Source organism: Theobroma cacao, chromosome 6 (genome assembly GCF_000208745.1).
Source record: "Theobroma cacao cultivar B97-61/B2 chromosome 6, Criollo_cocoa_genome_V2, whole genome shotgun sequence".
NCBI lineage: Eukaryota > Viridiplantae > Streptophyta > Magnoliopsida > Malvales > Malvaceae > Theobroma > Theobroma cacao.
Genome location: NC_030855.1, coordinates 26,136,557 through 26,151,954, shown reverse-complemented (window position 1 = coordinate 26,151,954; position 15,398 = coordinate 26,136,557). Strand labels below are relative to the sequence as shown.

The window sequence follows — 15,398 nt, the reverse complement described above, 5'->3', positions numbered from 1 at the left end:
GGTCGGTGTAAATATAAGATCGATCATAAACAAGCTTAAGATTAGTGTATCAAGTTTTAGACATTGTAGGAGTTGCTGGCTATGTACGATATAATTTGGCTGAATGGAGTACATTTGTTCAACAATTTCAGCTAGTAGCCCAAAACTTGACACAAAGTTTGTTCGTAATTTATCTTATACATATACTTACCGATCCTGTGTCATATGTTTCCAATTGGAGGGCTCTCATACTTAGTTATGTTCATATGATATTCCCTTACACCCATACTTAGTTATGTTCGTAAACTTCTTTCTTTCCTTCTCTTCTCCATGAAACATTTTTGATCTAAGATCACTGTAACTTGATCCTGTCCCCACTTCTAGAGGTGCTCTGACAGTAAGGATGCATGCATATAAAGCCCGAAATGCCATTTACTTTTTGTACAGAGATACATGTAAATTTGTGATTCAAAATTTATATGCTCGCCTTTGAAAGGACTAATGTTGAAAGCAACATGGATAACAAGGTCTACATGTATCTGCTCCTACATTATTATCTCATATATCAGACCACACTTAAGGTCCATGTTTAGTTCTTTTTGTAGGAGAGAGTATTTAATATAAACTACTCACTATGTCACTTACAGCCGCAAGAACCCAATGCAAGGAGCAACTTGTCAGTATTGGAAAACTGGGCAACCTTCAACTTCAATGCCAGGAGCAGTAGGGCAACTTGCCAGGGGGCAGTGATCATCTAACTGGGCACCCCACCAGCTAGGTCCATTAATACTCCTCATTTGTAATGTGAAATAGCAAAGGATGGCCATGAACGCTACCCCAGAATCTAACCCAGCCGACAGAATGTAGTTGTGCCGCGCCCACCAGCCCTTGAATCTCCTATAGACGAAAAAGTTGAAGAACATGCCTACAACACCCCAGCACCAGTAATTCACAACCCTGGCTGCTGGCAAAGCCCCTGAGCCTCCTATAATTAACGGCATGTTAATGAGCTTAATCCACTTTTGCTCAGGAAACATGTGAGAGAGTACCCACACAGGGAATGGTGCAAGGATGCCAATAAGGAAGAAGTAGTTCATCTTAGAGTACAACCCAAGACGACCAGACATCCGCAGTGGTCCAACCACACCCCAAATGATGGAGGCATTGTAGAATATGTCATCTCCGGGACATGTCCATGGGCTTCCTTCTGGCAAGTTAGATGGATCGCAGATATGCTTCACTGTTGTGAGGAGCCACCAAGCAGTGCCAAAATAGACGGAGGATGCAATTACAGTTTCTACCAACTTTGGTAAAGCTACAACATAAATCAGTATCGGGGTTTCATGATTATTTGAGCTAGCGTTTTCTGGAAATAAAGCTAGCTATTAATATGAGTATCAAATCTGTGAAATTAAGAAATTACCTGAACAAGAAACATTGACTTTGGAGGAATTTTCATGTAATGGCCTAGTTTGAAGTCCTGGAGAAACAGAATTGCCTGCGCCGTGCTTATATAACCATAGGTCTTGAAAACCACATTTGCAAGCGGTTTTCCCGAATAAATGTAACCAATAATCAGCTCAGTAATAACATTTAGTCCTAGTTGCTGCACAAAAAATTCATAATGTGGTGAATAGAACTATTTTAAGCAGGTAACCAATAATCAGCTGAGTAATGACATTTAGTCCTAGTTGCTGCACAAAAAATTCATAATGTGGTGAATAGAACTAATTAGCAGGTAACCAATAATCAGCTCAGTAATGACATTTAGTCCTAGTTGCTGCACAAAAAATTCATAATGTGGTGAATAGAACTAATTAGCAGGTAACCAATAATCAGCTCAGTAATGACATTAGTCCTAGTTGCTGCACAAAAAATTCATAATGTGGTGAATAGAACTAATTAGCAGGTAACCAATAATCAGCTCAGTAATGACATTAGTCCTAGTTGCTGCACAAAAAATTCATAATGTGGTGAATAGAACTAATTAGCAGGTCAACAAGTCCTCGATTAGGAATATACCTGGTTAGTGGTTGCCATAATCACACCGATCGGGAGAGTGAAGATCAAAGCCAAGCCGATTGCCAAAAGGACTCCCCAGTAAGGGAGTTGCAACTGTCTGCCAAAGCCTTCACAAGTAAGCATGGCAAGTCCAATTACAATGGTCAAGAGTGTGTAAAACCACCATTGTGGGACCGGTTCGTAAGTTTTCTTCATCAATCTATAATGGACATCGCTAAACTTATCCTGGAATGCTGATATCGCTTGTTGCCAGATTGTCCTGTAGAAGATAAAAATTGAAGCATGCTAGATCAACTGACAAGTTCATGGAATACGATATCCATGTCAACCTATGGAGGAGAATAAGGGTATCATATTAAACTGAAAGCACATTATAGTTTGTGATTACTACATGTAAGTGGTAAGTACCTTCCATCGAAAAATACGACATGAGACATTGTAGCAGCCAGTGTTGCAAAGCTAAGACCATAAGAATATACAAAGAAGACACTCAAGTTTATTTTGCTATAGCCATCATATCCTTGCTGATTGAATTCGAAGGCTGTATAATTTAGAACTCTTGAAACATCATATTTTTCCCCATCAGCAGTGAACACATGCGATGAGATAATGGGAAATCTCCTGGCTTCATAGGAGTTACTCCAGTAAGCTATAGGGAGTAATATATAAACTACTATGACGAACCCGACCATGATGTTAATTATAGCAAATGCTGGGGTGGCTAAGGGTGATTGTAAAAAGCTAGCTACAGTTGACCAATCCAGGGCAAATGATCCAATGCCAAGACCACCGCGACCTGCACCAATTATTTGGGCTGTGACGGAGTCCTTCCATACCCAACAAACGAAGGAGAGAGCAGTAATAGAAGGGAAAAAATAGTTGGGAACAATATAGTATGCGAAACTTGATATGAATACCACAAGGAAGAACTGCAGCCTTGTTAGGCCTCCTTTAGACCTAACCTCAACATTATGCAACGCTCTACAATGAAGATGAATGAGTTTGAAATTGTAAATATACATAGAGAAATGTATGGACAAACTGAAATGCAAAGAAGGGGTGAGGATCGGAAGAGAGAGCACCTAAAGAGGGACACCTGAATCAGGTTATTAGGCCACCACATATAAGGAGAATCAACAAGAAACTTTCGGAAAATTCCAGCCCATCCATATCCAAGCATCTGAATATATATATATATTCCACAAGAAACAGTCATGGAACGCAACAAAAACTATCACTAGTTCATAAATGTTTTAGTAAATTTAGATGTCTAGTCTAGTAGGTTCGTAAGTTTTATTAGAAACGTGTTCTCTAATGAATTGGCATTGTATGAAAATGTATCCAGAGTACACAGTGCTTTTTTCCTTAAGGAGCCGCATCCCAACATGAACGCACCGTTTAAAAGATCCTAGTAATACTTTAACGCCCTACAATTCAATATTCAGTATTAATATGAATTATGTTCCTGCCATGATTTGGAATTTCTGCCTAAAATCGGAATTGAAAAGAGTTGGACAAAAGTTTGACCTGGGTTGATTGAGCTAGCAGCATAGCAGCCAGAGGGTGTATCTCGCCGTGATAAAATGCCTTCACTAGGGTAATAATATTCACTGCATAAAGATTGATAGAACTAGTATTTGCAAAAATAGTAATCAGGACATGCTCTTTTAAGTTAAAGGGTCCTGGATTCAATGAGAATGACCATTTTGTTGAAGGTATTCTAATTGATTTACGGGGTAGATATGCTGCCATAAGCTTTCCGACTGGAAGAACAAGGATTTGAGCTGAAACTGAAGATATGTGCAGTGAATTTTGGCGGTACTGGAAGAACTGATTCAAGAATCCTAGAACAACGCACGAGGTTATCCCCAAAGCCCACGTTCGGAATGTCAAGCATGGCAGTGTTGGATCATCCCTAATAGGGACAGTGAGTCGGACTTGCTCAATTGGAGAATCATTTACCTCATCATCTGCAAAGATGTGTTTTAGAATACAGAAGAGAGAGAGAGAGAGGGACAACAATGAATATGTAAAATCCACGTGCTAGATATTGGAACCTATGGGACTATATGCTTGGGACAATTGCAAGCTAAAAGCTATATATATTCAAACTAGAACGGATGATATTGTTGCTCATGTTTTTGTTCATTTCCATTCATGCAAAGGAACTCAAGAAGAGAAGTTTACCAGTATCTTCAGTAATCTCGGTATTATCGATCTGCTTGGTCTGGTGGGACAAAGTAATCACTTCAGTATCTGGATGCTCCATTTCTCTGACGGTTTGAATTAGCAATAGAAATGGTACATATGCGGCACCTATGTAAGCTTTATATAAACTATAACTACTTGCATTCTTCTTGTGGTGTCATTTTAATTATCTATAATAATTGCAATAACTGCGTTAGTTAGTTGCCGCCTGTATAGGGTATACTACATATATGGTAGTCCAACAGAGATATCCAAGAAGAGACTGTTAAACTTAATAATTCTTTGAACCTCATATGTTGATTGATATGGCATGGGAGCGGGACAAAACAGACCAATTGTTGAACTACAGTGCAGGCAGAAGCAGTTAATTGGCCCTGATCATAGCTGTGACTGGAAAAGTACTCCACCGGGTTTTAATTGAAAAATGAATGCTACTTGTCATCTTACATAAGGCCAGAGTTTTTGCAGGGACAGTTCCTCTTCTCCTACGGTACATTTAATCACTAATAATTCAGTTAATCATTTTGTATCAGCAATGTACAGCCTTGCTTGCAGGGCGGTCGTTTGGGAAAATTTTGTAGAGCTAGTTGAGAGCCAAGCAACTGCTAGTGCCCGTCTCAAGTGAAGTCTGAAGATAAACAAAGGTTTGTGGTTGGTTGAAGGGCATGGATGACCACTTTGAAGTTGCTGGCTAGTTGCTACTCCTATGAAGATATGCCAAACCAAAGTTCAATGCCGCCCTGCACCACTCCTGACCTGTCATAGCATATCCGATCAGATATTTGGTTGAAAAAAACTTTATGTTTTTGGCTACACTTTCCTCGATTATTCTATCAGTTCATTAAAGTAACAACGCAATCGTCGAGGTTTGTCTATAGTCTTGTATTGCAGTAATGCTAGCTAGCCACTTGCAACTTTTCTTTTTCAATTCTTTAATCTCTCACTTTTGAATTGATGTCTTTCGATTTTAGTTACTGTGGAGCTAAATCTAAATGAGAATACTAACTAATGATCCGGATGCTTGTAACTGGTATCCAGGCCCATTTGCTGCCGTAGAAGAATAGGCTTGATGGGCTTGAGAAGGGTATCATGGCCATGGCCCGTGGGCCAAAGAATTAGTTCTGGGGTATTGCGTGCTTTCCCAAAAGTTTACGTATAAATTCATGCAATCCTTGTACCCAAAGCTATATATATATATAAAATCGCCTGCAATGAGCAATCCGCATGCGACAGAGTACAGACAGATGCTAGGTAGGGGTATAATATAAAAATGAGAATGCCCTGCTGCCCCTCAGGCCTGAACTCAAGTAGTCAAAGGTCAATTGGCTGTTGTATCAATCCCCAATCATCAAAGCTGCCACCCAGTTTTCGTCCATTCGACATATCACCTTCTCTCTACGCAATGGGGCCAAGCCAACAAGAAGAAGGCCGCCTCTCTCTTTCTCTCTTATTCTTCTCATTTTTTCCTATTCCTCTGTGTTTTCGATGGTATACCTGCATGCACTTGAGCACATCAGTTGTCTGAAGTAAATTGGAATGGTCTCATCATCAGCATTGAAAGCCAAAGATATTATACAAAACTAGACTTAACCATGATAACATTATAGTAATATAATCTCCTTGTTGTAAGGTCGACCCTCCTTTCCTACTCTTTCTACCTATGATTTTTTTAATAACTATGACTAGTATATATATAGCATAGCAGAAGGTTGGGATAGCCCTAGGACGAGTGAGGACCGCATGTTCAATCCGTGAGCATCCTAAGCGGCTGAGAATATATTCCATGCACTCTTATTTTAATTAACACAGAGAAAACCAGTACTCCTAATAAGCATATACATCAATGAGGGGTGTTGGCTTAATTTGATCGTTTATTTATATCAATTCTCATATAATTTTGAGAAAGAATGACAATGTTACTCCATCTGATATGGAGACAGAGTCACATGCGTGCCACATGTGGCATGCATGATCTTATATTTATCTGTGCATGATGCTCTTAATCAGTTCTGAGTAGTTTTCTTTAACAATAACAACAATGAAGGAGGAGGACCACAAAATTAAAAAAGGCAGGCCAGATTGAAATGGTAAGAAAGAAATAATTAATAGAGGGGCATGTGATCTGGTGTGTGTAGCTCGCACCTCGATGCATAGAGCTTTGGCCTTTGTGGATTGATGGATACATTAACATGTATAGCCTTTGTTTCATCTAACAATAATTTAATCCTTCTCTAGTGAGAAAAGGAGTGCCCGTGGAACCATATGCATGCAAAAGGCTCAGATAATTTGATTGGTACCTTAATGCCCTGGGAAAATCAAACTGAAAAGGATATTTGTTTCGATCGGGAAACAATTCCAAGGTTTGTGGCTCTATATACTTTCTTTACAAATTAATTACTACTCCTACCCTCATATACTATCTAAAATTTTGTGTCAGGTTTCTTAGAATCCTGTTCCCTTTACCCTGTTTCAAACTTTTCATGAATCCTTTGATCTTCAAAAGATAATTACTACTGCACTCCTTTCCTCGATTAAGTTGAGAGTGTAAAAGAAAAAAGGGTTTCACTGCCAAGTAAAAGTATGTGTATAAGCGTTGTCTATGGTTTATAAGTATTGCGCTTGCTAGCAGAGAGTAGCAGTAGACTTATTGTTTTCTCTAAATTTGAGTCACATAATAAACGTAGTATAGAAGAGAAGAGCATGGTTGTGGATGTGGATCTGGACGTCTGGCATTGCCAGGTAGAGAGACTTTGGATCTCTTCTGCAAAGATGGCGATGTCAAGATTATCTAAACATCACATAAAATGGTTTAATTCATGGTTCATATTGCATTGAAATGAATTCTTTCCTGCCAACTTGCATCTTATAATTAATGAGATTTCATAGTCACCTATATATGGGGACCTAGTTGTGCTTAAATCCCCTCCAACCAAGCAAGTTAAACCTCCATTTTAACCTAAAATGTGTATGTATATACACACACAAGTACAACAGTAATGGTGCTGCCTGCAAGCATGCAGATGCAATATATAACTATCATTCTCTCTCTCTTCATGGGGAGTTTTCAGTTTTGATTCGAGTGATCCAAATCACAAGCCTTGTCCCATCAAAATTCAACATAAAAAACAAATGGCCTTTATATTTTGGGCCATGTTTACCGTAGCTTGGCTTATAGACGTTGCTCGGAAGAAAAAAAGAGATCCTAGCTTGTTACTCATCATAAATATGGAAAACGCTGCTTGAACCTTGATTGCAATTGCTAAATGGACCACCACATCTTAGTCTTTGGATGATTCAGTTTGTACACTATACACCAGTACCAGCTAATCCTTTGTAATTTGCTTGATTAATATCCAACAATTTCCATCTACTTTTGGTCCTTTCCCCATGATTTTTACTGTCTGCTCTAAAGCTAATTAAACACCCAATTTAGGCAACCAAACAATCCTGATGTCGGCATAAATTATGCAGCTTTGTAATTGGGTCAGATGTTTCTCCTACAACCATAGTTGAAAATTTTTACAGTCATCTATCATTGCTGGTTGATCCATGACGAGTTGCAATCATATCTACAAGCAATTTTGACTATACCATTTCCCTTTTTTTATCCTTTGGTGCATTTTACTAGCTACACTAGATACTTAGCTTTATGTTAGGAACATAAGACTATAACTTACTTTATAATTACAGAAAGAAAAGAATAATGAATGAGTATAAAGGGGGTAATGAAGCAAATCAAATACTATGAAATAGTAGTAACCAAAAAAGGCTGTAAATTGTTGAGTCAATGAAGGGGCAAAGATGGCAGCACAGCAGCCAGGTGAGAGGAGATAAGATGAGAGAATAGAAGACAGGAAGGTCTATCTCTGTAAGATTGAGAGAGAGAGAGTTGAGAGTTTCCTTTGGGCCATGGGTGAGCCTGCCAAAAATAAAAATGATTGAATTGAATCTGATCTGACAATATTTTATTGCTGGAGTAGTAGAAACTAGAAAAGGCACAAATACTGCTGCTACTTCTACTTTAATAGTAGTAAGTAAATAATAAAAAGAAAAGCTCCCTTCAGGGGAAAAAAAAAAAAGCTAGCATGGTTTTAAGCTCTGGTTTGACCTCATCTTCGGCTAATACTTTAGTTAGTAGTTCACCACAAGTGAAGGCCCGGTCCATTTGGACACTCTCTCTCTCTCTCTCTATTGTCTGAAGCTTCCAGTTTGCTTGGTCTCTCTCTGTCTCTCTCTCCCCTCCTCTCTCTCGAAGGCCAAAGGCCAAAGCCAACTGGGTGTGGGTGGTGGGTGGTGCGGTGTTAGGACTTAGGAGGCTAGCAAGGAGCTCTCTTTCCACCTGTGCTCTCTCCTTTTTAGCTGCCGAAGCAAATCCCCTTCATCTTCTCATACTTCCATTGGTAATCTCTCTCTCCTCTCTTTCAACTTTGGTGGCTTTGTTGCATCTCTTTGCCTAACTAATACTATTAGTTTCTGGTGATTGCCTTGGATCTGTATTGGGTTTTCGCTTAAAAATCTGCTTTCTTTCTGTGATGGAGATCTGGTTTCAATTCAATTTTTCACTATTCATCATCTTCTACACGCTGCCTTCTCGCCATTTCAACCCACCGCATTTTCTCACTTAGCTCTTTCTTTCCTTTGGAGAGAAATAAGAAAAAGCCTCAACTTTTTTAGTGGTCCTTGAATTCAGTCCTTTACCCCGAATTATTTTTGTCAGTTTTTTTTTTTTCGTTTCATTGTCCCATCGGTTTCGGTTTTATGTCCTTTTGTAGTTTTCCTTTTTTTTGAGGGAAAGTTTGCATCTTTATTTTTTATGAATAAAAGTTTGCAAATTTGAGTGGCATAACAATCTCATCTCAATCTTTGAATTGCTGCTTATTTCTTTTTTTACTCCCCTAAGTATCATCTAATCGAGCAACCTCTGCACCCTGCATGCTGCTTTCTGATTGTTTCTTTTTGTTTATTGGGCTTAGGGCTTAACCCTTATTTGCTCATGGGATTTCTCCATTTAACACAAAAAAGGTAGGTGTTCTTATGGCTTATTTTCTCCCTTTATTTGAGCTGCCTACTTATTTTCCTGCACGCTGAATGGTCGGTGGTGCCTTTTGATCTAACACTACACTCAACTATTTGGCTCATGTGAATTGATAGCTGCTTGTATAATTGCTCCAGCTTTGCTTAGATCGATTCTGTCCCTCGGTTGATACATTTGTTACTTTGTTTATTCTACATTACTAGTAGTATTTTATATTTTGAATATGCTTCTAGGATTCTTTTTCTCATTGCAGATCAGCTAGTTATGCATTGACACCTCAATGCGCCATGATGGGTATTGTTGATAATATCTTTTTTTTTTTTTTTGCTTTAATAGAATAATCGCTGCCGTTGAAGGAGTTAGAGGGCAAGCTATGTTGAGCTTCAGATGGAGATATGGTGCTTTTAGTAGTAATTGCTGAAACAATGGATTTATGATATTTGATGCGAATTTGAAATTCTTCCTCTCCCCTAATGGCCTCAAAATCTGGTGCTAAAATTTCTCCTAAACAACAACTGAAGACAAGCAGTGTACAAAGTGGAGAAGCAGATGAGCCAAAGCCTTTACCCTCGAAGGTTTCCAAGACAAACAAATCTGAGCTGGTTACTCCCGAACACCTCCTCAAATTGGTAGAAACTGCACCAAAGAAAGTTGTGGCAGAGATTTATGAAAATAAAAGGTCACCAATTTTAAATCAAAATGGTTCTGTTGAATCTTTGACTACTAAGTTTGAATCAAGCTCATCATCACCATGTGTTGAACAAGCATCAAAAGAAGTAGATTCTTCCATTAATGAGACTAGAGATTCACCTTCTGTTTCTGTTGATCAAGAGAAGAAAACATCCGAGTATGGAAGTGTTAAAAACAGTTCAGTATCTGCCAAAGTTAGCGATGGGACCAGTACTCTTGCCAAGACTAGTGGAAGTGCCAAGATTAGTGACCGTCTTGATTATGTTGAGAGTGGCAAGAGCAGCATGTGCAGAGGCAGCACAAGCAGTGATGTGAGTGATGAAAGCACATGCAGCAGCTTTAGTAGCAGTATAAATAAGCCTCACAAAGCGAATGACTTGAGGTGGGAAGCTATCCAGGCTGTCAGGGCAAGAGATGGGGTTCTAGGTTTGAGCCGTTTTAGACTGCTAAAGAGGTTGGGTTGTGGGGACATTGGGAGTGTCTATCTGTCAGAATTGAGTGGAACTAAGTGTTATTTTGCAATGAAGGTTATGGACAAAGCATCTTTAGCTAGTCGTAAAAAGCTGCTTCGGGCTCAAACAGAAAGAGAGATCCTGCAATCTCTTGACCATCCTTTCCTTCCTACACTTTACACACACTTTGAGACGGAGAAGTTCTCCTGTTTGGTAATGGAGTTCTGCCCTGGTGGAGATTTGCACACCCTTAGGCAGAAGCAGCCAGGGAAACATTTTCCAGAGCAGGCAGTAAAGTATGATAAGTAAACTTTGAAATGATATTTCATGTTCGTCACTACGATGTGCATGCTTTTTTCTTGTTCTCTTCCTTTTGAATTATCAATTATGAGCTTTGCTATTAATTCTAAGTTGCACAGTTGCTTGAACTCTGTTAGGGGGTTTTAGGTGGTCAGCTTAGTGTTGAACGAAGTTCTAGATTACAATTTATGGATTGAAGTTGTAGCTCAAAGTTACAATAAAGGTCAACATGACCAAACTGCCTATGTCTAGACTTCAACATGATAGATATCAAAACATTAGCTTAATGCTGTATGGTGTGCCGAGTCAGTTAGAACCATAGGGTTAATTTGCTTCCTCTCCAATATCCATTTTCTAGAAAATTTGTTCTTTCAGTGCTTTGACCTACTCTCTACTTTTTGTCTCTGGGAACAGCTAAGCAAGTCCTTAACTTCTACCGTGCCAAGTGGCTAGTAGAGTTTGTTATGAAAGCTTAAAACTTTAATGTCGCCCTTCAAATCTTGTATGCTGATATTATACCGAATGTGCATCCCTTTGAAAGGCATTGATTTTATGGAAGTTCAGTCAAACACAAGTTCTTTTTATTACCGTTTTTCTATAATTGCATTTATGAACAGAAACACAGGTGCCATGTGTTTGAAATTTGTTTATATTTCTATAAACTTTATAGTAATTTTGACTTTGATTCTTATTTACAGGTTTTATGTAGCAGAGGTCTTGCTAGCATTGGAATATCTCCATATGCTTGGTATCATCTATCGTGACCTTAAGCCAGAAAATGTTCTTGTGAGAGAAGATGGTCATATAATGCTCTCTGATTTTGATCTTTCCCTTCGTTGCGCTGTCAGCCCAACTCTTGTCAAGACATCTTCTCTTGAATCAGAGCCATTAAGGAAGAACCCTGTTTACTGTGTCCAACCTGCTTGCATTGAACCTTCCTGCATTCAGCCATCATGCGTTGCTCCAACAACATGCTTTTCTCCCCGTCTCTTTTCTAGCAAGTCCAAGAAAGACCGCAAGCCCAAAAATGAAATTGGAAATCAAGTCAGCCCGTTACCTGAGCTCATAGCAGAGCCAACCGATGCCCGTTCAATGTCATTTGTTGGGACCCATGAATACTTGGCACCTGAGATCATCAAGGGTGAGGGTCATGGAAGTGCTGTTGATTGGTGGACTTTTGGAATCTTCCTCTATGAACTCTTGTATGGTAAAACTCCTTTTAAGGGATCTGGGAACCGGGCGACGTTGTTTAATGTCGTAGGACAGCCTCTTCGGTTTCCAGAATCACCAGTTGTCAGTTTTGCAGCAAGAGACCTCATAAGGGGGCTGCTTGTAAAGGAACCACAACATAGATTGGCATATAAACGAGGGGCAACTGAGATTAAGCAACATCCCTTCTTTGAAGGTGTGAATTGGGCATTGATTCGATGTGCTACCCCACCTGAGATTCCAAAGCCAGTTGAGCTTGAACGTGTACCAGCTCCACCAGCATCGACAAGTGAAAAGGTTGCAGCCAATGTTGCAGCTGCTTATGATCAGAAAGGTTCTGACAATTATCTGGAGTTTGATTTCTTTTAGCAATAGTTGGTATTAATTGCGATACGCAGTTTGTTTCTATTTAGCGGGAAGAAATATTCTGAACATCTCAGGGGTTGGTGGTGATGAGGATAAAGTTTTCTTGTTGATGGATATGATGAGAAAATGTATGTTTGTTGTTGCTGCCTATTTAAACATTTTAAGTCTGTATTCCTTAATTATTTCATGGACCACACCTTTTTACCATGCGCTTCAATGAGGGGGGTTCTTCTGCCTCAGACCTTGAGTACTGGAAACATGGATGGATATAGATTATAGAGCAATGCAGATATGATTTCCAAACCTAGCAGACAAAATTATTCCTTATGTAAATACTTTTTCTCTTTTAAAAGGTTCTTAGCTGCTGTAGATCCAAACTTAAAGCACACATTCAAGACTGCGGTGTCTGATATTGTAATTCTGAATATCAACTTGCTGCTTCCCATTTTATATGCAGTCATTGTAACCATTGAAAGTATTGTACACTAGCATTTATATATGTAATGCACCGCTACTCTAAAGACCCATTAACGTCATATATTATCTGCTAGACAGATAAAACTCAATAGGAGCAGACCCTGTTTGCAGGATCGAAATAAAACTCAATAGGAACAGTACCCTGTTTGCAGCAGGGTGCCATGCACAGTAATGTGGTGAGCGTGGATCGAACAGATTTTCAGTCGCCATATCATAATGCACTCTACAGCAGTCTAGAATTTGGGTCTGAAACACATGCACGAAAAAGAATCATTGTTGTGATCAGCTTTCTGCAAGGCCTTGAAGTTGTCTTCGTTGCCAGCTGATGGAGACGGCGGTCCAATCATTTGGCTAATTATTACCTCTTTTCCTTCACATACCACCTTAACCTCGCAAGTATCTGGTGCATTCTGGAATATCTGATCAGCTATCCCAAAGCCCCTCCTCGACTTCAATTTCCTACCCATCCAAAGAAATAAAATATTACTGATAAGGGTGCTAAGCAAATTTGCATGCATTCTTCTTATTTAACCGTAATGATATACCTCGGACTGCAATTGCTGGTTCCAACCACTAGCTTTCTGATGTTTAGAATAGGAATTAGATCCAGTATGGCCTTTGCAACCATATCACTTTCAATAAGCATGGTATCCACCTTAACCTGTTTACCAGTCATATACTTTGTTCATTAGTTTTCAACAGAAAAGGATCGACTTCGTTTGATGTAAACACGAGATAATATATATATGTATATGTCCTTGTTTCGTACCTTGGAAGCGGAGCAGATATTAAGAAACTTTTGAAGGAGTTCTCTCCTCTTCCCTCTTTCTTGCGCCATGTAGTTCTCCACTTGTGCTGGACTTACTTTGCTCTTTGGCAGCATTCCCACTATGATCAAAACAGACAGACATGGCTCATTTCTTTTATTTTCCTTTTCTTTTTATGAATAAATCATTTACAATTCGTTACTAATTCTTTGCAGAAGGGCGGCTTAATTTGCCATCCTCAATGCAACTACAACTACATGTTTTGTTATGGATTATGCTGAAGATCAGCTTGACCAAATCTAGAAAAGTTCCGCAGTACAATTTTTGGCTCAGATTATTAACTCATTAATTTCTTCAGTCCTTGACCTATCACTTTTCGTTTGCTAAACTAAATGCATATATAGTACGAAAGTAGAAGGAAAAGATGATGTTCAAGATTAAGTAACATCACCATACGTAAGTGTATACTATAGTTTGTCCATCCTAACTCAAAAGAAAGAAATTTATATAATTTGAAGACTAAGAAAAGAAAGAAAAAAGAAGATGTGAGGGTGCCTGAGATCCAGTGAGAGCTTTGCTTACATACATGGAGAAGGAATGTGGTGAATCTCCGGAAACACGTGTATGAGATAGAGGACGCTGGATGTACTGACAAAATGGGACAGCGTCCAAGACAGGGCATCTATGCTTGACTCGCTCTTACCCACCGCTACGTATACGATATCCTCTGCGTTATTAACATCAAAAGAAAACAAACTGCTCGCATCTTCTTCTTTGATCGACGCCAAACCCTCCCCATGGTTTATCTCAAACAATTCACTTGAAAAATTTCCATCTTCCTCTTCCTCTTCCTCTATCTCGCTTGCACTGCTGGAGAACCGGCAAGTTTGAGCGGCAGCGACGTTGGTTTCCGTCCAGGGTGTCGACATCTGGAGAAAATATGAAAGGGATCGATCGGGAAGACTTGGAGAGGCTCTCTATAGCTAATTTGACCCGCTTCCTTGATGGAAGTAGCTAGTAGAGAGCAGAAACGTCTAGGGAAGCAAGAACTAAGAATAAGGACCAAAGCTTATAACTAGCTAGTTCTAACCTCCAAACTCTTTGAAATATCAAATGCCTTTGGCCCTGGCCCTGGCCCTGTGGGGTTAATTTAATTTCTTCTAATTATGCTTTGACTTTTCCCACATGTCGGCTATCAATCAATCAATATCTCTAAGCTGCTGTCACTCTTTTTGTTTTAAATTGCTAGCATTTGTCAACGCATCTTTGGTCTGCCTTTTTTGAAAAAAATGCACTTTTATTTGATATACATATATATACCAATACCATACATTGTATAATTGTACTAATAAACAAATATCTTGGGTTAGAATATTGTCTACAAACATTTTTGTCAATTCATACTTGTGCTTACAATATATTAATTAGTGTTCTCTCTTACAAGTAATTATCGGATGCTATAATAAGGATATTCTAACTTATAAGAAGGAAAACAATGTCAGGTCTAATGGAATAATGCAATTTTATATATAAGTATAGTCAAATAGCATCACGCATTCACATTTCGTACTGAAAATGTAATACTAGTCTGCATTCGATGATACGAAACTTTCAAGGATATCCGCATATGCCCCAGGGAATCAATCACCCCACCAATACTTTATAATTTTTTCTTAAATTCTGTTGATTAGCCTCCGCAAAATTTGACTAACTCATTCTTCCAAGCAAGAAATTGTTCCATGGAGTTTTTACTCATCCTACATCCAGGCCTGTATTGCATTTGCACTCCCATGGCATATATATGTTTTTGGGGTCTATAATCCAGCCCGTCCAGGGGGTGGACTTGGGCCTGCTTTTGAAATTAAAATCTGTTCAGGGATAGCGAGAGAAAAA

General features: G+C 39.0%; 3 protein-coding genes across 4 annotated transcripts; 1 reads left to right on the top strand and 2 right to left on the bottom strand.

The window, feature by feature from the left end:
- LOC18597355 (oligopeptide transporter 1) lies at window positions 468-4,270 on the bottom strand. Its single transcript, XM_007026331.2, has 7 exons — window positions 4,189-4,270; window positions 3,529-3,971; window positions 3,084-3,181; window positions 2,410-2,982; window positions 2,002-2,260; window positions 1,403-1,585; window positions 468-1,283 (listed from the first exon to the last, which is right to left on the bottom strand). The coding sequence occupies exons 1-7, from the start codon at window positions 4,268-4,270 to the stop codon at window positions 657-659; spliced, it is 2,265 nt and encodes a 754-aa protein (XP_007026393.1). The 3' UTR covers window positions 468-656.
- On the top strand, window positions 8,338-12,478 carry LOC18597354 (serine/threonine-protein kinase D6PKL2). Of its 2 annotated transcripts, XM_018123478.1 has the most exons (4): window positions 8,338-8,609; window positions 9,183-9,231; window positions 9,581-10,682; window positions 11,385-12,264. In XM_018123478.1, the coding sequence occupies exons 3-4, from the start codon at window positions 9,718-9,720 to the stop codon at window positions 12,262-12,264; spliced, it is 1,845 nt and encodes a 614-aa protein (XP_017978967.1). In that variant the 5' UTR covers window positions 8,338-8,609; window positions 9,183-9,231; window positions 9,581-9,717. The 2 variants fall into 2 exon arrangements, with proteins under 2 accessions (XP_017978967.1, XP_007026392.1); XM_007026330.2 differs by lacking the exon at window positions 9,183-9,231 and having other exon boundaries at window positions 8,419-8,609; window positions 11,385-12,478.
- Window positions 12,669-14,602, bottom strand: LOC18597353 (U-box domain-containing protein 35). The gene is made up of 4 exons (XM_007026329.2): window positions 14,092-14,602; window positions 13,508-13,626; window positions 13,284-13,399; window positions 12,669-13,197 (listed from the first exon to the last, which is right to left on the bottom strand). Exons 1-4 carry the CDS (start codon window positions 14,432-14,434, stop codon window positions 12,972-12,974), a joined length of 804 nt encoding a protein of 267 aa, XP_007026391.1. The 5' UTR covers window positions 14,435-14,602; the 3' UTR covers window positions 12,669-12,971.

Coding starts and splice junctions, on each gene's coding strand:
- LOC18597353 (XM_007026329.2), bottom strand. CDS start 14,434: ATGTCGACACCCTGGACGGAAACCAACGTCGCTGCCGCTCAAACTTGC. Junction 13,400..13,507: donor ATATCTGCTCCGCTTCCAAG/GTACGAAACAAG, acceptor ACTGGTAAACAG/GTTAAGGTGGATACCATGCT. Junction 13,198..13,283: donor ACCAGCAATTGCAGTCCGAG/GTATATCATTAC, acceptor TTGGATGGGTAG/GAAATTGAAGTCGAGGAGGG.
- LOC18597355 (XM_007026331.2), bottom strand. CDS start 4,270: ATGGAGCATCCAGATACTGAAGTGATTACTTTGTCCCACCAGACCAAG. Junction 3,972..4,188: donor CGAGATTACTGAAGATACTG/GTAAACTTCTCT, acceptor ACATCTTTGCAG/ATGATGAGGTAAATGATTCT. Junction 2,983..3,083: donor ATTCAGGTGTCCCTCTTTAG/GTGCTCTCTCTT, acceptor TCTTCATTGTAG/AGCGTTGCATAATGTTGAGG.
- LOC18597354 (XM_007026330.2), top strand. CDS start 9,718: ATGGCCTCAAAATCTGGTGCTAAAATTTCTCCTAAACAACAACTGAAG. Junction 10,683..11,384: donor TTTCCAGAGCAGGCAGTAAA/GTATGATAAGTA, acceptor TCTTATTTACAG/GTTTTATGTAGCAGAGGTCT.